The 20,794-nt window shown below is 36.2% G+C and overlaps 8 protein-coding genes across 8 annotated transcripts; 5 read left to right on the forward strand and 3 right to left on the reverse strand.

Moving 5' to 3' along the window:
- Positions 1-67: 67 nt before the first annotated feature.
- C9374_010521 (uncharacterized protein) lies at positions 68-6,985 on the reverse strand (the record flags this gene model as incomplete). Its single annotated transcript, XM_044686075.1, has 4 exons — positions 68-1,136; positions 1,266-5,366; positions 5,408-5,863; positions 5,907-6,985. 4 exons carry the CDS (start codon positions 6,983-6,985, stop codon positions 68-70), a joined length of 6,705 nt encoding a protein of 2,234 aa, XP_044543951.1.
- A 764-nt stretch (positions 6,986-7,749) lies between these two features.
- Positions 7,750-9,931, reverse strand: C9374_010522 (uncharacterized protein; the record flags this gene model as incomplete). Its single annotated transcript, XM_044686076.1, has 2 exons — positions 7,750-9,407; positions 9,793-9,931. The coding sequence occupies 2 exons, from the start codon at positions 9,929-9,931 to the stop codon at positions 7,750-7,752; spliced, it is 1,797 nt and encodes a 598-aa protein (XP_044543952.1).
- Positions 9,932-10,758: 827 nt separating this feature from the next.
- C9374_010523 (uncharacterized protein) lies at positions 10,759-12,465 on the forward strand (the record flags this gene model as incomplete). Its single annotated transcript, XM_044686077.1, has 1 exon — positions 10,759-12,465. The coding sequence occupies one exon, from the start codon at positions 10,759-10,761 to the stop codon at positions 12,463-12,465; it is 1,707 nt and encodes a 568-aa protein (XP_044543953.1).
- Positions 12,466-13,293: 828 nt separating this feature from the next.
- C9374_010524 (uncharacterized protein) lies at positions 13,294-13,845 on the forward strand (the record flags this gene model as incomplete). Its single annotated transcript, XM_044686078.1, has 1 exon — positions 13,294-13,845. The coding sequence occupies one exon, from the start codon at positions 13,294-13,296 to the stop codon at positions 13,843-13,845; it is 552 nt and encodes a 183-aa protein (XP_044543954.1).
- A 948-nt stretch (positions 13,846-14,793) lies between these two features.
- Positions 14,794-15,844, forward strand: C9374_010525 (uncharacterized protein; the record flags this gene model as incomplete). Its single annotated transcript, XM_044686079.1, has 3 exons — positions 14,794-15,043; positions 15,158-15,618; positions 15,719-15,844. 3 exons carry the CDS (start codon positions 14,794-14,796, stop codon positions 15,842-15,844), a joined length of 837 nt encoding a protein of 278 aa, XP_044543955.1.
- Positions 15,845-16,462: 618 nt separating this feature from the next.
- C9374_010526 (uncharacterized protein) lies at positions 16,463-17,659 on the reverse strand (the record flags this gene model as incomplete). Its single annotated transcript, XM_044686080.1, has 1 exon — positions 16,463-17,659. The coding sequence occupies one exon, from the start codon at positions 17,657-17,659 to the stop codon at positions 16,463-16,465; it is 1,197 nt and encodes a 398-aa protein (XP_044543956.1).
- A 318-nt stretch (positions 17,660-17,977) lies between these two features.
- On the forward strand, positions 17,978-19,307 carry C9374_010527 (uncharacterized protein; the record flags this gene model as incomplete). The annotated part of the gene is made up of 2 exons (XM_044686081.1): positions 17,978-18,875; positions 19,006-19,307. The coding sequence occupies 2 exons, from the start codon at positions 17,978-17,980 to the stop codon at positions 19,305-19,307; spliced, it is 1,200 nt and encodes a 399-aa protein (XP_044543957.1).
- An 856-nt stretch (positions 19,308-20,163) lies between these two features.
- Positions 20,164-20,748, forward strand: C9374_010528 (uncharacterized protein; the record flags this gene model as incomplete). The annotated part of the gene is made up of 1 exon (XM_044686082.1): positions 20,164-20,748. One exon carries the CDS (start codon positions 20,164-20,166, stop codon positions 20,746-20,748), a length of 585 nt encoding a protein of 194 aa, XP_044543958.1.
- Between the last annotated feature and the right edge of the window lie 46 nt (positions 20,749-20,794).

A 20,794-nucleotide genomic window follows, 5' to 3' on the forward strand; every position in this document is an offset into this window, starting at 1 on the left:
TTTACTACAATTTTTTTTAAAACTTATCTCAATTTGAAGTCAACCCAAGACATCACACCACAGAACATTAATTTCTCTGATTGGTATTTTTCATGATTGAGAGACAATCCATTCCAAGCAAGCACAACATTCGACATTGCCAAAGATCATAATCCACAGGTCTCTTGTGAGGAATGGCAATTTTCATCTCGTAGTGGCTCTCCAAGAATTCTAACAAGTGTCCTCGTCCTGATTGGATGAATGTGTCAACTTTGAGAAGAGACACTTCAAACACTTGATTGGAATACCTGATGTTAAATTTTTCTTTGGCTAGTTTTCTTACTAAATTCACAAATGGAAGTTTCGAATTGGAACAATAGCATTCATTGTAGTCACTACTGTCTTGACTTGTTTCGGGCCTGATCACCCATTCATTGTCGTCTAGTAATAAGTCAATACTTTTGTTTGTCTTCTTATCTTCAGCAAAGGACTTCATAGTAAAATATAGTCTCATGTCTGAATGTTGTGGGTTGCTTGAAATGAATGAACAAGCAAAGAATCTTGTTGAAGAATAGCTTATTCGAGATTTCCTGCGAAAATTGGCATCCAATATCACTTTAAACTCTTGATCTTTGGATGCACCGATAATGAAACAATGGTACTCTGTTTCATTCTCAACTTTGGTGCACATAATTGGGTTAAATATTTGGTTTTTGAGCTCATTAATTGATTCTTCATCAATGGAGGTGAAAAACGAATCGGAAGGCGCCTTTTTGACATTACTTCTCTCAACAATGATCTTGTTGTCGGTGTTTTTAACTTTGTTTTGGCGAGACGGCATTTCATAATAATCTTCGTCGCTCGTTTCATCGTCTTCCATCCGCACAACTGTCTTTGAATTAGCTTTGTCAACCAATTTCTTCAGCTTGATATTCTTGGTTTTCTTTTGCATGACCTGATTAAATACTTTTGGAGAAATATCAAGCATCTCAGAAAAACATGATTTCTCCAAATTGATGATGTAGTATTTTCCAAATTTTACAGAAATTCTCCATTCTTCTGGGTCGTCATGATCGCTAGCAAGTGTGCTAAAAGCAACAGCTTTTTGAATCTGCTGCTGCAATTGTGATAACACTAAGCTTAAAGTGAAATCTGAGCTTGTTGATTTACAAATAGGCAAATATTTTGTGATGCATGAATCTCTATGCTTGGGTTGGCTCATTCCTTGATATGGCTAAAACGATACAACTGCATCTGTGTCACTGCTGCATCCTTCAAACACAGACAAATAAGAGCCTTCTAAAAATAAGTTATTTCTTTTGCATGCAAATAGATGTAAATTACAATCCCACAAGCTCAACAACTTTTTTACATCAAATATACTTGATCTCTTTCCTTTAGCTTCTATCCAATACGAATTGCGGCCTTTGGCAAATATATTTGGAATTTGTACATTGCATTTTCTCTCAATATCCTCACGAACATGGTTGGACATTAGAACATCTGAACCTAACACTTTGGATATAAAGCGAGGTACCATGACTTGAAAAGTACATTCATCTTGCACTGCATTAATCATGGAGCTTACACCTCCAAAGAGTAGAGAGAGGTATGAGCTGAATGTGCTGCTTCGAATAGACTCCATTTTGTTTTTTTCAGACTTGGACTTTTCAATGTTAACAGTGGTAAGCTCGTCGTCCAAACAATCAGCAAACGTCAATTCAGGTGACAACAGAAAGCGTCGTAGTAAACGCTCGAAAAAGTCAACCATTATTTCTGCTTCCTTTTTGAATTCGGGCACCATATTGATTTTCTCAATAACAGAGGACATGAAGATGGAGTCTTTAGTGACTTCTAATTCAAATGCCTCCTCGTCAGATGGGACTTTCTCTTTGGTGAGATAACTTTTTTCAATACAAAAATCAATAATTTTCCAAACAAATAAATAAGTCTTAACTCCAGTAAATACTCTTCTAAACCATTGGACTAGAATATTTAGAATAATGAATAGGCATGGCTTTTGAGTCAAGTATTTTCTTAACAGATGCTTCTTTCTCAGTCCTCGTGTTGAGCCAGAAATATCCATTGCTTCACAGCAGCCAATGATCTTTCGTGGAAGCAAAATTGTTATAACTGGTACTGATTTTCTGTAGTCCACACTTTTATAGTGTTGTTTAAACAGTTCCACAACTTGATCAGCATTGTTTGAATTGTAGCTCATGTAAAAATCTACGTCAGTGTTGTTTGAGTCATGAAGAAGCACAGAAAGAGATCCATAAATAAATACTCTAAATTGATCTTTCGCAATGTCTTGAATTTTGATCTTTTCTCTTTCTATTTCCCTTAACTGATCGAGATAAAACTCTGAACAATTATTAATGAAATGATAAATAGATCGAGAAATGGTTGCGAACGGAATATAATTGTTCAAGCTTGTATCACTTGGTACGATCCATTGATACGCGTCAAAGGTAACAATTTCTGGTGAGAGATTAAATTCAGGTTCTTCCGCCTTTCTTTTGTACTTTGAGACAAGAGAAGCATATAACTTTCTTCCAAGCTTTCGGTCACCTGCAACTAAATCTAAATCTGAGCTAGAGTAGATTTGCTTGATATAGTTGCAACAATTTTCAAACTCCAAATACTTTTGTAGCGCTACATTTTCAGTATCCTTCTTAGTAATATCATGTCGCGGAATTGTTGAAGGTGTTTGTGAACTAGTTGACGAGTTTTGAGATGAAAAGAGGCAAAGTCGTTGATAAAATTTTCCAAGAATTGAATGTGACTGATAGCAGGATTTCGAATGCTTCATAAAATCTGGATACTCTAATTCATCAACCCATTTAGGGATATCAACTGTCTTTCCAGTCTTAACAGAGTCAACAGCAATATTAAAAATCGAAGATAATTGTTGAGCCCTATCTGAAAATGCGCCGTTCACCTCTTGATCACAAACAGCTGTCCATGCATTACAGATTTTTCCCAAATCCTTACTGTGCTCCATCATTGTTTGTAGATCAGTTGCTACTGAATACTGTTTCAACATCTGCTCAAGAAGACCATTGTTGTCCGGAGACGAGACATCATCCAGTGTGGTATCAGAAAATAGGAAATAGTTCAAAAGTTGGTCAATAAACATAGAACCATTTGGTGATGGTTTCAGCTTCACTTCTTCCTCCACAGTAAAAAAAGGCGATTCATCATAACTTCTTTTAGGAACTAGATCCGGATCCCAACACACAAAATATCGATCACCATCTAAGTCACCAGGTATTCTATTCTTTCCCTTTCCAGGAAAAACCACCACCGCTGTAGAATTTAAAAGTGGTATTTTAGCATTGCGTACGGTATAGAGTTTGAGCTCTGATGGATGTAAACAGGGATTTCGGCAAACAAATACTTTGGTTCCATCAGGAACCGTTTCGCTATTTCCAAGAAGCACCATCAGTTCTCCCTCCTCAAGTAGTTGAAAGTCATCAATGATTCCAAGAGCTGACACAGCATTCTCCACATACAAATGACCACTACTTTGCATTCCCATAACATCTTTTCCAAATGAGTATTTAACTACCGATTCTAAGAATGGGTCATCAACCATGTCATTTAACTCGTTTAATGCAGGCAATGTGTCCAAGTAATTCGCTTTCAATAAAGAGAGCATTTTCTTCGGATCCGTTAGGTTGGGCATCAGTGTCAATAATTGTTCGTCGAACTTTTGCAAAAAATTCTCGTCAGGAATTCCCAATGATGATAACAAAAGTATGATTTGATTATTAAGGAATGCTTTTTGACGGCTGTTGCTATGGCTCACAATCTCCAACTTGTTATACTTTTCATTGCCAATAAATTTCTTCATGCTAGGTCTAAATTGAGCGTCATTGCCATTTAAAAATTCATCGGGAAGAACTGTGAGCACTCCTTTGTAACCAAGGAATCTAATTTGAAAGGCAGTTGGAACGTCATCCAATTCTAAGAAGTTCGAAATTTCTTTAGCTTTGGTTAATGAAATTTGGCCAACTCCATCCGATAACATTGATGTTGAGGTTGTGTCCATAATATCCGGAATCTCTTTAAATTTTTCGATGACACACGTTTCAATGGTGGATGTGAAATTCAAAGCCCTTCTCGAAATTATTTTGCAAATTGAGGCTTCTTCAATCGTTCCAAATTCATCCATGATGCTCGATGGATCATTATCATTGTCCGACTCATAGAAGTAGATTGAACTATTTCTTATCATGCTCAAAGAGCCACCAACTAGAGCAAATTTCTTACCAAATAGTGAGAGTCCTGTGGAGAGATGCTCAAAGGAGGTTTTACCTTCAAAAGAGACTCTTAAAAACTTATTGCTTCCATATTTTCTAAAAACTCGATTACTGGATACAAATATCGGTAAGTCCACTCTAATGTCATTCGCTTCAATGATTCTAACTCGTTTTGTTAAAACAAAGTTTTCAATAACAGGTAATGGTCTTACAAACTCTTTTTCTTGATGCAAAAATTGTAGGAGGGTCTTTTCGTCAATAAAATCATTCTTCAAAAGTCTGTTTCCGAGACTACCTGTAAATGAAAGAGTTTTTGATTCTTCATGCAAATCATGGATTATATTTCCGAATGTAGTAATAATAGGTGAGGAAATATGAACCAAGATCCCCAAGTTCTGCAAGTAAGTAAACAAATAGAGGTGATAAAAATCAGTCAATATGGGCTCCATGGGCTGTGGATCAATGTCAACAATCCATTCAATGTGAGTGTAGTAAATTTTTTCAATCTTCAGGCTATTATTCCACCTGCACAAAGCATTCCGCAAGTCTTTTTCAGTCTGGAATTTGTAGGCGTAAGTAAATTGATTAATTGTTTCTGGAGTTCTGGTAACAATAAAAACATTGAGAGCAGATATCAAGACAAATTGACCAAAATTTCCCATGATAACATTATACATGACCTCTGGGGTTCTCCATGACCCTTTACAAGACTCTTCAGCAGTTTTTTCAATAAATTTACATTCATTATCAGAGCATATCAAGGCCCCTCTTGAAAACATAAATGATGGTTCGTCTAATGAAGTAGGTTCGTTCAGAATTTTGTCTTCATACAATTCCAATAACACGGTTCTGTCATTGGTCAACATGTCCTTAATCTTGATAAAATGTAACATCAAGTCACATTCTCCAACACCTGTAATTGTTACGCTCATGTGTATCTTTTGAGAATCCAATTCTGCATGTTCGTACTTGTAACCTGTTAAATTTCTCAAAATATCTTCTGCACTGGTTGTCTTGTAGTGATGAATTATAAATTTCAAAAACATGGTTTCTAGAGTAGGAGTTAAATCTTTCGTTTTCAAGAATTCTCTGAACAGAGGTTCAATCTCATCTGATTTTGATCTGTTGACGGTAATGCATAACATGTAAAACAGAAAACAAACCTTTTTTCAATTTCCTCTTGCATTGATTGTTCTTCATTCAAAATTTTTCTTAACATCTTTTCTTGATGTTCCGAAATTATAACTTTAAATTCACTATTTTTCTTTCTTGCTCTTCCTCTCGATTGAACAATCCTACGCAACGACATGCCACCATCGAAAAGAACAACTAGATTGCAATCTGAGACATCGATACCTTCTTCGAGAACGCTAGTTGAAACAAGAAGTTTGCATTCCCCAGTTTTAAACTCTTCAATCAATAACTGTTGTTCTTGCTCCCAGTCCATTCCATCAAAGCCTCTCTGGCCAACAATGCGTTTAGGATAAAATTGAGAAAGCGCTTCGTTTCTCTCGAGCAAACTTGTCAATTTGAGAGCAGTGTCTCTGGTTTTCACAAAAACAATAATTTTCTCATCGAATGAGGCTCTTTTTTTAAGTATCTTTTCCAATGCTCCATATCTAGAAATAAAAGTCAATAATTCGGCAACATTTTAGGACGTACCTTGGTGAATATTTTGACGGAATTGATTGAACATGCGGTTTCAGCTGTGTTAAGGTTGAATCTTGACTTTTGTTAATAATGTCGATCGTACATTTAGTTCCCAAGATGTCTGTAATTTCAATTAGAAAAGCAAGCTTTCGCATTTGCTCTACTATATTTCTAAGATCAGAAGGAAATTGCTCGTTTCGTAAATATCCTATCGTCATAGAATAATGGTTAAGAGTAATATCAGAAAGTGCGTACTGTCCAAGCTTATCATTCAAAGCTGAAACTCTTGTGTCAATAATGTTTTTCATTTGAGACTGTTCTTCTTGTTCCTTGAATAATATTGGTTTTGTTGTTGTTAATGATTTGATTTCCTCAATTTCTTCTCTCGTAATGCATGGATAGACGACAGAAGTAATGTTAAAATTGGTTTGAATTTCTTGTAGATGAGAAGGTGTAGCTGTAAGGCCTAATATTTTAACTTCATGCTTGCTTGTTAACAATCTTTTAGCAATCTTGCAAAATTTGTCATTTTCTGAGACTCCATGATGGATTTCGTCAAACACAACCATGGAAAAATCTTCTGGAGAGACAACTGATGCCTCTATAAGAGAAAATAACATTCCGTGTGTAAAACAGTGAATTTTGACCTCCTTTGATTGCAATTTTCGCAATGTATCATCATTTTTCGTCTCACTACACAAAACTTGGCATGGAATACCAGTTTCAAGCTCGATATATTCACACTGTTGAAATGCAAGGGGTATCTTTGTGACAACGAATGCTATTAGCTTTTGCGGATTCAGCTCCCACATCTTTTTCATTAATAAAATAGCGATCAATGTTTTTCCCATGCCAGTTGGTAAAGCAATCAAAGAGTTTTGGAATAAGGCTTGAAAATACATTTCGGCTTGGTAATTTCGAATAGTTGAGCGTACTATTGGAGGTTTGTATCTCTCCAACAGTTTGGCCATGTTTGCATTACTATCCATTCGTGGAAGAATTGTGGATATTGATTCAGGTATGTGTACCATTGTCGCTTCTTCTTTAATTTCATACTCAGCCAGTAGGTGCTCAGTTAAACGCAACACCATTTTTCTCTCTCTAAAACTGCGACCCTTCTTTTGAAAGCACACACTTGCATCTTCTAATGAAGAAACAAATAAAGCTTCAGGACGAAAGCACACAAAAGGCCATTCTTTGCCAGTCTTTCCGATCGTTTGAGCAACAATAGTGGCTATTTTCTCCCCACACTTGACACACTGTAAAATGTTGATCGAATATTTCTTCAGTGGTGGTTGGATGAACAGGTTTTTCAATAACTTTAAATTTGATTCATCATGTTCCAAATAGCCTTTACGAATATCGGAATGATATTTGATCTGGTGCTCGGGTTTTAAAGTACAATGTTGTGCCGAATCAGGAAATGTACACAAACAAATCCACTCTAAAGGCACAAGAGATGATTTGCATTGAACACATGTGAGATAAAAATTATTTTGAATTGTTTGGTTCGAGATCATGGTTAAAAAGCAAATGGTATTGGCTTGAATTCTTCTAAGAAAAATTGATGATCACGCTCTTTGAGAAGCACTCAAAAACAGCCCGATGATGAGCGATGGTTCTATTTTTCTCAGCTGACTTTGAAAACTGAGATCTCACAATCGTTAACAGCACCTGTGGCTTGACTTCAGAATTCCCAAGTCCATTTTTTTCAAGTTTACTTTTTTAACCAATTAACACTTCATGGCTCTGTTAAAATCATATTGCAATGAATACAATATTCGTGCAGTTTATAATAAGTGTTTTTAAATATAAATGTAGGCCTTATTTCCACCCAATGAATATGTTTGTAGACTTATTGATCTAAATCTTCATACTTTTCTTGTTCCTTTCCTTTCAATTGAACAATATAATAAATGAGACAACAAATAATAATGATGGAGAGAACAACAGTACCAGCCTCAACACCAATGAACAAGTACAAATTGACAACCTTTTCAATTTCTGGAGCTTCATATGCATCTTCATAAATGTCATTAACTCCCATGATCATTTCGTTTACAATTGGATTACCAGAGAAGTTAAGATAAACGTTCTTGACGCAGCTTGTGTCAACAGTTGCTGAATCAGGAGTGGCCATGTTCACAAAGTTGAGCATGATTTGTAAACCACATGGAATGGTTCCATTCACAAATGTAGAATCGAAAGCAGTAAAGTGACCAGTGAATGGAATAGTGACCAAGTTGTGAGGTCCCTTAATACCATTGTTTTGGTTTTGTGCAGACCATAATGGAGTTTCAGCATCCAATGCACCGTTAATCAAAAGAACAGGAACTGTAGTGGTGAAGGTTTGATTGTAGTATTGAGTATCGAGTGAGTATGGCTTCCATCCAGTAGTTTGATACAAGGACGCGAATCGAATGGCTTCTGGGGTTGCAATTTGAGTTTCATTGTATTGAAGTTGGAGGTCGAGCTCTGAAACTGATGGATCAAAAAGTTCTGAAAAAATAATGTTCAAAAAGGCAACAGGAGAGGTCATTGGAAGTGATGACAATTGAGTGTATTGCTTCATTCTGGCAGCAATAACACTATGCACATGGAGAATGGTGGCAACATCTAAATCCTCATCACATCTATTCATACGATAGAGAATGGCAGGAACAAAAACTCTAGTCTCAGCACCTTGCAACAAATGACCCAACATGGCTTTGAATTCTGCAAGTGGAAGAACATTTGAAATTGCCTTACAAGTACCGTTCAAATAGACGCTTTGAATGGTATTCTTCAAGAAGGAGACAGCATCAGTTTTGCCATACTTGTTCGACCACATTTGAGTGCCGTTGAAAGTATTCATAAATTCCAAACCAACATTGTTCATGATGCTGTCAGAATCAGTCACAGTTAAAAGACCTCCATAATTCAATGATCCAGCAGTGCTAATTACGCCGTCCAAAACAACTCCCTTAACAATATTCAAGTTCTTCAATTCAATGTAACGCATCAAACGAGACACCAAAAGAGTACCAAAGCCAATACCATAAACAAAGGTCTCTTGCTTGCTGTTGAATTGTTGAATCAACTTGGCAACATCAATGGCAGCAGCCTTTGTAGAGTACAGTTCCTTGTTGGCACCATATTCGCTGTCAAAGGCTTGATAACATGCCTTCCATTCCGAGTCAGAAATGAAAATTCCATCTTTACTTCCTGGACTCTCGGCTTGAGCAGAGGCACATCCAATACGAGAACTTCTTCCATTTCCTCTGATGTCGAGTGTGTATAAATCAAAGTCTTGACCTAACAACTTGGAAACGAGTTGCATTGTTACTTCAACGATGGATGGATCGGAGAGACCGCTCAAAATCCAGACAGCCTTCTTGGCATCTTGTTGAGGATTGAAACGCACCCTCTTGACGAAAATGTTGATCTTTGGTGTGTTTTCATCTTCAGGGTTTGAAGAGAGTGGAACAACAGCACATTCGGCATCAATTCGGACGGTTTGATTGGCCTTTTCGTCTGTTAATGTGAGTCATTAATACAAGTGAGATTATGAGAGTGATGAGACGATGAAGGTACAACATGATTGCCGAAGGGCCAGTTGAACAATCATTTGATGTGGTGGTATGGGTTGAATTGGAGAAGAACAAGTGACAGATCCGTGGTTGAGGTGGTGAAATTTGGTCAACACAATCATGCGACGCACCCATTAGTGTGGTTATAACAAGAAGTAACGACGAATCAAATAGCAATGTCGAGAAGGACGTGTGAAATAAAATGGAATCATCACAAGTTTCACAAATTTGTGAAATCAAATGGTTGTGAAATAATTCGAATTATTTGAAATAATAATTTGTGAATCATCATTGGCACCAATCGTTTCCATGAACACAATTGTACATACTGTAATTATTGATGGAATTCACCAAGCCTCTCACCATGGGTGGGAAGAGTGTATCATTCAAAACTTTTGTGGTGGAGTTCACATAAACTTCGGTAAAATAGGGGCAACTCACAAACTGTCCCTGCACGCTCATCATCATTGATCCTAAAATGAGTGCTATCAGAGCCATGCTCATCAAAAAAACAGATGAGGAAGACCTCTTCCGTGTTGATTGGTTATTATGTAGACTTGTCATCAATTTATCCCTTGTGTGTTGGAGAAAAAACAATTTTGTGAGAGAATATCGGGTGATGATTTGAAAAAATCTTGGCAACAAAGCGAAAAATCAAACTTGAGCAAAACTCGTCGCTGTAAATTTTTTTTTGAATCTCAGAGACGATCAATTTTCTGTGATGAAGCCTCTCGTTACTGCACACGATTTGACTGATTTCATGAATCCTTCTCGGAGTTACATCCGGGCGAGCCAACTTGCCGAATTTTGAAAATGTTGGTCTTGCTATTTTAAGGGCATGGTGAAGACGTTTTTTTTTCAAATTGCACGTGCTATTTCACCTCCTTTACTGTTTCGTTGGGAGGAAGAGATTCGATAGACAGTGCATTAAATTGCAGCCAAAAACCTGTATCGTGAATGCTTCAAGCCTTTAAATTCATTATTAAAAGTTCAAATCACTCTAATAATTTCACCAATGATTGGTCGAGTTGATTGAATTTTTGAACTTGTCACTGACATCAAAGAATGATGATACACTCTGGGAATGTTTGCTTTTTAAATACGTATTGATCATGTGAGATGTAGTAAACTCTTGTTTAGTCGGTGAATCAAAAATTGGAACCTTATTAGAAGTAATAACAGAACTGACAGAGGGCTCTTTTACTACAGAAACATCCTTGAACACAAATGGAAAGTGACTTTAAAGTCAGAGTGAAAAGATTATTTCATTCAAAAACAAAATCTTCACTTCAAGAATGAGCGACTGGCAAGAGACACTCTCTGAATGGACAAAGACCTTTCCCTACATGACCTCCGATACACAGGAAAGACTTCTCTTCAAGCTCAAATCAGCAAACATTCCGTCTCGGACCATTCTAACTCATTGGCCCTATACTATTGGATTAATCTTGTTCGTTTCTGTATTCATGGTTTCATTGTTCTGTTTCTTCTTGTTCATGGATATTTCTGGCATGTTAAAAACTTCAAGTTACCAAGTGGTGCTGAATAACAATGATGACATGTTCAATTGCACAAATCCTATGGTGCTTTCTACATGTTCTCTTCTGCCTTCATCATTGATGAAAAGAAAATTAAAGCGTGATGAGAAAGCCCACGAACAACAATTTGAATATTTCTTTCAACTCTACAATTTAAGTCTCTTCCTCACACACAAGTCTTCAAAATATGATAGGAACGACTACAAGAAGAATCCGATACTTGTGGTCTCGAATTTTACATGGAATGATTTTTGTTTGTCTGATGATCCCGAAGATGCTGAGGAATGCTTCAAAGAAACCTGTTTTGATACAAGAACCAGTTTCCTCGTTCGTGGGAAACCCTCCTTTACAGTTTATGCAAGCATCACTGCTATTAACAAGTATTCTGATGATTCGAACTACTATAATTCCGATAGGTCCAGCATGATGATGATTTCTAATACAGATCTCGGACTCCAGTATGCAGAGGAATATGATGAGAAGGTAAATAATGCACTCTATTGGGCAATCAGTATTGGAATTATTCTTGCAATGATGGTTTGTGCAGTCGTTGCATCCCTGACCTTTGTGGCCTATCAAGGAAAAGGCAAAATTGTGTTGGGAAAGTATTTCAAGAAGAAGAAGAGTTTCAATATCACCAATAATCGTGATGATGTATCTATTGAGATGCATAGTGATTATGGTGATGATGTAAATACTGCAACCACAGCTGAAACAGCTTTTTGGGAGTCGCTGAATTCATCCTCTGTAAGAATTGAGGCTAGAGCGGATCCGTTATCAAATGTACCCACAAAGGCTTTCTTTAGATATAGTAATAATAATTCCAATCATAGAGAAGTTACTATTGAAACCTTAATCAAGAGCGACCACATCATTCGGGTTCATTTTTCCGAAATGAGTTTAATAGACCATGATGAAACCTTAATTTCCTATGAACACGTTTGTACAAGAACTATGGATACTGCTCGGCGTAAATTCAGCCAACGTATGGTATATTTCTTATCCATTCCTCTGGGCATACAAATACTGGGAACCCTTATTAGCATACTCATCAGCCTTTTCACTCCCGTTTCGGTAGTTTGTGGTACTATTGCCTCGAGCGTGTTTACTTTTATTTACTTGATGTTCTTGGTTGTGGGGATGAAATGCATCGGCATGCACTACATGATCACCAATAAGAAGATTATTATTATAGAAGAAATGTCTTGGAGGTATAATATCTATTGGATTCCTTTGGAACGAATTGAGAGAGTTTGGAGTAAGATTGTGGTGGTTACTCCTCCGTCTGATAATAATAATGGTAGCAGTAGTGGTTTATTAGAGACTTCACACTTCCACAATATTTTGGTTGCATTAAGCAACAATGGTAATGAAAGTGAGAGTGGTGGTAGTTTGGCCGGCGTGTTGTTTGAGGGTGTACGTAGTGAGCAGAATTATTTGGAAACTCTATCGAGAAATGTTTGAGAATTTCAAATGTCAAAGTTGCATGATGAGTTTTGAGGCCCCTTATTTTAATGTATTTAAAAGCTGATAAGGTTATTTAATACTTCTCATGGAGAGCGTGTAATCTACCAAAGTATTTGTTTGATGACAATCTTCCCGAAATGACGACCAGAATTTCAGACATTTTAAGGTTTGTAACAGCCAGTCGCAAGATTTCTGGCTCCTTCCAAAGTCATTCCTTAAGAATTGGAGTATTTTGCTGATTTCTCTCACACGGCGGTAATTCAAGCTCTAGGGAGGGCCTGGACAAATCCGCAGCCAGGCCCTCGCTCTAGGTAATTGGTCTGCCACTGCAATAGAATCTTATTTCAGAGCTGGATTCGCATCTGACATGAATATTTCTCGCCAGATGGGTTTTTAGCGAAATCTATCAGTTTTACCATCTCGATGTTGATCTACTACAAATTCGGTAGTAATAGGCAGTTTTACTGAGGATTGACGCAATAGTGGTTGGTTGATCAAGCTTTTTGAATGTCAATTTCAAATAATTTACATCGAACAATTGTTGTCATCTACTACAGAATCACTTTTTCTCAAAGAACTGAAAAGTATTTCATGAAACATAGTTGACATTCAGCTACTAGACTTGCGTATGAACATACAGCGAACAATAAACAATCCGCGTTACCAGCCACCTCACTATTAAATTACACAAACTCCTTACAAAATTAAAATGACGCGTCGCCAGCAAATTTTAGCTAGAGTTAAATGTGCAACAGGTCACTCTTAATTTCGCAAAGATCCTAATGGGACAGGTACAAGGATTATTGGATTAAATTACAAAAAACAATGCAACAACTATACCTGATTGACGGAGCCAATTTTAATACAACACTCAATGATGATATATTCCGAATCGTACTTTCATTTCTCCCATGCAACGATTTATTAACTATGAAATTGGTGAGCAAAAATTCATTCAGAATGTGTCAACTCACCGAAGAAGATTTTCTTTGGGAATTACATTTCAAAAGTACAATGAATGAATTGAAAATTGCAACTACAGAATCTCACTTTAGATACTCCGAATCAGAAAATCGATGGATCTCGGTGACAGTTTTAAATCCAAAATATTCGAATATTGACATTACCGTTTCGTGTAATTTTAAAGAAAATCTTGTTTCAATTTTGAGGGAATTTCTTTCCAAAAACCTTGAACTAAGAAAAAGTGAAATTCAGAAAGAGATTGTCTCCACTGAAAAGTCAATAGAGTCGTCCTCAATATTAGGAAGATTGCTACAAACTAATTTGTTAAAACCTCAAAAGCTTAATAGTTCATCACAATGGTCTGAATTGCCAAATATTGCCAAGTTTTGTAACAAGTTTAAAGTATTCCATTGAACCGCTCGTAAGAAGTGGGTTTTCAAGGTCGATATTTCCTCATTAATTTTTAAATGTAAGATTTCAAGTTAAACAAAACTTTTTCATTATCTGACTAGATCTCTATTGGAATACTTTGCTTGAACAATGCACTCCTAATTGTCGTCATTGTCATCATCACTTCCGTTAATTCAAAGAAATACCTTCATTTAAAGCTGGAGTTTTCATCAAAATAAAGACTGCAAAATCTTAAAAGCTTACTGGACACTGCTTGTATTGCCATTTCCAATAGATTTGGTTTCCTCGTCTTTCCTCTGTCATGTCGCCAGTAACATGATAAAGAGCTCAGAAGGACAGTTAATCAAACGGAAGTGGTTCGACAGACATCTGATGACAGTTTTGGGATTTCACAAAATTCCAGAGCTTGTCCCGCCAAACTCGTCCGTTAAAAAATCGTTTCACAAAAACAACCAAATGTCAAATTGTCGTTCCAAAAAATCACAAAAAAAAAGAATCAGAGATTGACTGTGGCCAACCTCACCCAAAAGCTTGTAAGTATACCTCTCAATTTGAGCTTGACGTGTCATCATCACGAACATCATCCTTTGACTGAAACTCAATTACTTGTAACTACTCTCTTCCATGAATCTCAATCAATTCCACTCAATCCACCAACTCTAACGCTCCTTTGACTCTCCTTCTTTGAAATTACCACTAAATTGATTGAATTTGTGTTCCATTCTTCATTCGAAAAATTCAATTCAAAAAATTTCCGTTACACACTTTTGGGGTTTTTTCATTCCTTTCTTCCCGAACTGAATCACATAATCACATCATTTTCTAACGACCTTGATCATTGGTTTCAAATTCTTGTTGGAAAACAATTGAATCCTCTCCTCACTCCCCACTTCAACGAACTCGGATTTATTATTTCAGTTATTTATTATTATTCATCATTATCATCCTTTCATGTCCGAAGTTGCTGTTGCAATGATTTCTTCATCTCCTCAAAAGATTGCTCCTTCCACTCCAAAGCGATCCACCATGAACTCCTCCTCGTGTTCTTCATCACCTTGTACGGTTACTCCAACCAAAGAAGAGCTTCCGATGATGACTTTCAATTCAACTCCAAACACTCCAAATGTACTTTCCTCAAAATTTGGTTTTCCTCTCTTGTACACGGGTCATATTCAATTAATCTTTGGAAATATGTTTGCAGGTAGGTACAGGTAGATCATGCGCTCTCACTCAGTCTCTCTTATATTTTCATCCTTTTGAAATTAATCCTCAATGGTTGTTCACCAATTTGTTTGAATTTTTTTGAACGTGTCAGGTAAAACTTCTGAACTACTTAGACGAATGCGTCGTTATCAAATTGCTCTCAAGGAATGTGTGCTTATTAAATACATTAATGATGTGAGATATAGTAAGGAGAGTGTTTCAACACATGACCAAGTTCAACAACGTGCCATCCCAACAGATCGTTTGGAAAAGATTGCTCATCTCGTTCAGAATTATGACGTGATTGGAATTGATGAAGGACAATTCTTTCCTGATTTGGTTGATTTTTGTGAAGCTGCAGCAAATGGTGGAAAAATTGTGATTGTGAGCGCATTGGATGGAACCTTCCAAAGAAAACCTTTTGGTGACGTTTTGCGTTTGATTCCAATGGCTGAAAGTGTTGTCAAATTGAAGGCTGTTTGTATGGTTTGTTGTAAGGATGCAGCTTTTACAAAGCGTATAACCGATGAGCAACAAACCGAGGTGATTGGTGGAAGTGACAAGTATATTGCTGTAAGTAGTAATGTACATAATTGGAATGTATTGACAAGTTGTGTGCACAACTCGCACCGCATGTTACTTGTAATTATTTGCATTTCTCTCCTCAAAATAGGTGTGTCGAGAATGTTTCATGACTAGAAATACGCCATATACAAAAAAGAATAAGAGCATCTTTAATGAAAGTATGCTTGAGGAAGAACAAGAGGATACCATGCCTTTTTCTCCACAAAAACATTAAGGCAATTGGTAGAGAAGATCGTTGTGAAGAGATTGTGAAGGCAGACAAATTACAAACACATAATGAATTTATTTAACCTAGCACAGCACTTGATTTGCACAAGTTGTAAGTGTGCACATGTCAAGAAGATTAATAAATTAACATTTATTCATGACCTTCCAAGGCGTCATTCACCGCCTTTACTTTGTTATGCCGATAGAGCTCATGAATGGTTTTGATTTCGCCGATTCCTTTTTTTAGGTTTTGGCTTGGATTTTGGTGAATAAATAGAAAGTGATTGTTTGCGCAACTGTGAATCCAGCAAAAACAAAATCAACAATGAACACCACACACTCGGAACAAGATCAACAGACCGTTCAGCCACCAATCAGCGACGAAAAGAAAAATAACGACAACAGTCAGAAAGAAAACGACTCTCAATCTCAGCAAAAACAGGTCGAGCCTGGAATGTGCCAAGTATGCGATAGAAACGGAAATTGCACCAACGTTCCTTGCTTGTACATGTGTTGAAACAACACAACTCATCCCTTATCTTCCTATTGTAAATAAAATTATCCTAACACTTCATTAAAAACTGTCTGTTTTTTAATAATTAATTCTGTCCCACTCAATAATAGCTCACAGTTTGCTCAATCTATAAATGTTTTCTTCTCGAGACAATAATGTACGGTGTCGTTTAAGTACCAGTGGCGACATGGTCTCAATCAACATTGTCAAGCTTTTCATTGAGGGTACATAATAAAACGATCCCAACACATTCGTAGAAAATCTCATAATATGATCATTGTGACCTTCGGGAGTTGCAAATTTTCCAACGCCTACCATACTCTCCAATTGATGAATAAAAGTCAGAGTAGAGTTGGCAAACGATAAAAAGAAGAGACCATGTTGGGAAGAAGTGCCAAATGTCATGGATTGTCGAATCACTTCAATTTCATGTCCGTCTTCTTCCACCAATGATACTCGTGCCACATGAGAGTTTGGAGATTTGTCCTCCAACTCGATACTTTCATCCATGGTTCTTCCAATATCATTTTCCCTCTCTTTCAATGGAAGAGAATTGAAAAACTTTAAATTATGCACCCATTTCTGAGCCAGTAAAAACGAATCTCCGTGTTCATTAAGGGCTGCTTCAATTTTTTCTTCCAATTCTTTTGGATTTTCAGTTCCGTCCTCAAATCCAGATAAATCTCTTCCTAAACCTTTTTTCATGTTTTTTCGATGTAAAAATCCAAATGTTTCATCTTGTACTCGTTTTACATGTGGAGCAATGCTGGCATGATTTAACACTTGCATGCTACATCGAAAAGCGCCATCCATATTGTTCGATTTAATATGAAGGAAAATATCACCTCCAGTGTTGGGAAATCCACCAAATTTTCCTTTCAAATCTTTGGGATATTCTGTAAAGTCAGAAGATTTTAAATATTGTTTGATAAAATTAATTGGAGAAGAATGCTCGGAATGATGATTGGTTTGGTTGTTCATTGATTCAGTATTGGAAATATTTCGTAAAATAGATTCTAGAAATTGACGTCCAAATCCAATACTCATCAATACTCCACAATCTTGTTCATCATTGTTGAATGATGATTCACCCGATGATAATAATAATGATGGTGATGAATTCATTAATTTCAATAAATTTAAACAAGCATCCATGCATTCCCATTGAATTTGTAAATTCTCAAAACACTCGCTCAATAATTCTATGGTAACAAAACAAGCATGATCCGATACGGGAGTCAATATTGTAGGTTGTGGTTGCTGCTGTGAAAGAATTTGCATGCCCGAATACTCTTCAAATTCAACCATTTTTTTTTATCATTCAATACTTGATATACAAGAATTACATACAGAACAAAGGAGAAGTATTAAATTAATGTAATTACTGTGGTTTCGTTAATACTCATAGGTCTTCTTATTGCAATCTCTTGCAAACCAGAGAACTCCCACAAATGTCATCCAATGTCAATTTTCGTTAAATATCAAAAAAAGCAATCAATCGTTTAAACCAGCCCTACAGAGAGAGAACATTCCAGTCTATTTGAAACACCAACAATTCGTTGAATAGATCCTAACGACCATCAATCGTCATCAAACTATTTCCGATCAACACACAAAAATATCATCATGATGGAAGATGATGAATATTATCATTATGATGATGAGGAAGAAGAACCATTGGATCAACAAACAAACACAACAATACAATTTAATCATCCTAATATTAGAAATGATGATGTAAATCATATTCCGCAATATTCGGATCCGAATATTGATGCTGCAGCAAGTCCGAAATTCAAACCTTCTTTCAACAACCATAATAATAGTAATACTAACATTCCTTCCTATCCTCTTAATCCTAATTATTATTATGATAATAACAATTATCATCCTAGTACGAGTAATAATTATAATGATAATAATAATAATTTGATGATCCATTCAGAGGATGCCATGAACGAAGCCTTACCATCCTCTCCCAGTTCCGAAGATTCCACAACAACACTCAAAAACAGAATGAGCGGAGAAGTAGCACCAAGTTCTTCCAATGCTTTTTCTAAATCTTCGGAAGAACAAGGACAAGGCAACAGCAACACACATTCATCTTCTCAACGAAATTATATTGATGATGATGATATCTTGTTTGAAAATCAAGAAAAGCAATTACAAACTCAAAAGTATTTAACCATTGTACCTTATGAAATTGCATATCATGAAGGCCAATTACTGACTTGTGTGAGGGTTAATCGATTACCTATTTTGGTGAACAAGTTGGTGGAAGAAGTTAATCAATATTTGCAACAAGAGAGAGTAGCATCGAATGACGAAGAAAATCATCATCATGCCGAAGAAATTGAGGATGAAGAAAAAGTGGTCGATGTCTATGCCATACAAACACTCTTTTTGAATTGTATTATGAGGATTGATAAGTTTAATAATGAGAGTGAAGTGTATCAACATGTTAGAAAACGAGTATTTGATAATTTACAAAATGTAATGAGCCCACCTGATTATTATCCATTCAGTAAGTTGTTATTTAGTGATAATGTGTTATGATAATGTAATATGTGAACTTGGAATTTTTGGAATTTTTGTGAAATAATCTTTTTGCAAAAATTCATTCCTTCATTCTTTTGACACTTTACAATTAATAGATTACCCAACATTCTATGGAGAGGATCATGATATCGAGCAAATTGAATCCTATAACAAATTAATGGAATCTGACGAAATGAAAGAATCTCGAAAATCCTATCAAACGAAATACACAGCTCAATGGACAAAACAAGAACGGAAAAAGTTCAACGAAGGGCTCAAATTATTTGGTTACGGTCATGATAGTAATAAGAAAATTGCTGAATATATGGGCTCTCATATTCATCCCAATCAAGTAGCACATGAAAAACAACGTCTACAACTCTCGCATCAGAAAAAACGAAAAAAGACAAAGAAATAGGCCAAAGTTCTTGGACATTTAGCTTTTGGACAAGCAGATTCTGTTTTGCAATGTATTCTCAGATTATTGGAATGAGCGAGCTCCACACGACCAAGATTAATGTCTCAATATCATGAAAAAAGCGCAATCTGAGAATTAACAGTTGGATTCATGATGGTCATGAAAAGATTCCAATGATCTTCTTGAATCTGTCGATTTTGGGCTTATTAAGATTATTAGGAAATAACCATTAAAAAAATGTCACACCACGAAAAAGGACACAAGCCATCTCACAGCATCTGTAAAATTGATGCTACACTCGTTCATGATCATGCCAACAGCAACGAATGATCGATTGAGAATGGATAACCACTCCTCGGAAACAGCATCACTGTTAAAGGATTTAATCAAAAAATTGCAAAACAAGTTGAGGAATACATTTCAAAAAAAGGACTTCAATGAATTTTGAACAAGTTCAAGATTTAAAAACAAATGACATGAACAATTCGTTCCATACTGTCATTCGTGTGTTTATTTCATGCAATCATCATTGCATCATTGTCAGTTTATTCGACTGGTCAGCTTGTATAACATTTGCCGCACGACTCAGTTCACTGATCGTCTTTGATTGGGAAACTCGAAAATTCCAAACAACAATTGAACTTATTCCGAACGAAATGCCTCATTTTCAAATCGAACACGTGGGAATGATGCCATTGAAAAGATCCATTTCGAAAAGTACATTCACAAAGGTGATTTGAAAGAAATACTTTTGAAAAAAAAAACAAAACGATTCAATCCAATTAAACATCATATTTGGCAAAATGATGCCATTGTCATTGCAGACGCCTATTCAAAATGTATTTCTAAAATTTCCATGAAAGCATTCCTGAAGTGCGCCAATGATCGAGATTTACAACATCACTGTATATGGAGAAGTGAGCTTTCATTCCAAGCTTGTTGTTATACAGGAATGGCCATTGTATCATCCACACATGAATGTTTTATTGGCTCTGATTCATCAATTGTTGTCTTGAATTTGGAAAATGGTCAAGTGATTCAAACCATTCTGTTGGATGATGTCATTGGCAGTATTCATCAAGTGGAATGGATCGATTCTGAAACCATGATTGTTTTACATACAGCTGCTTCAATTTTTAAAAAACAAGGTCCAATGTCATGGATCAAACATTACGAGTTGAAACATCTTGATCATGGTAACAAGAACATGGTTGCGAATAACACCATACTCTATGACGCCGAGTCGAGAATGATTCTCAGTGCTTGTCATTTAGGGAGAGCTGTCTCCATGTTCAATAGTGATGATGGCCAATTATTGAAAACAATCAAGACCAGTAGTATAGTGACCAAAGGAACTACCTTTCCTCATGGCATGTGTGTTAATTATTTGACAGGAGAATTGTTGCTTTGCCTCAATGATCGTGTAGTATTCTTAAAATAAGGAACTTGAGAGGTTTAATGACAACAAGAGATGATTCAATAATTCC

Source organism: Naegleria lovaniensis (genome assembly GCF_003324165.1).
Source record: "Naegleria lovaniensis strain ATCC 30569 chromosome Unknown tig043, whole genome shotgun sequence".
Classification (NCBI taxonomy): domain Eukaryota; phylum Heterolobosea; class Eutetramitea; order Acrasida; family Naegleriidae; genus Naegleria; species Naegleria lovaniensis.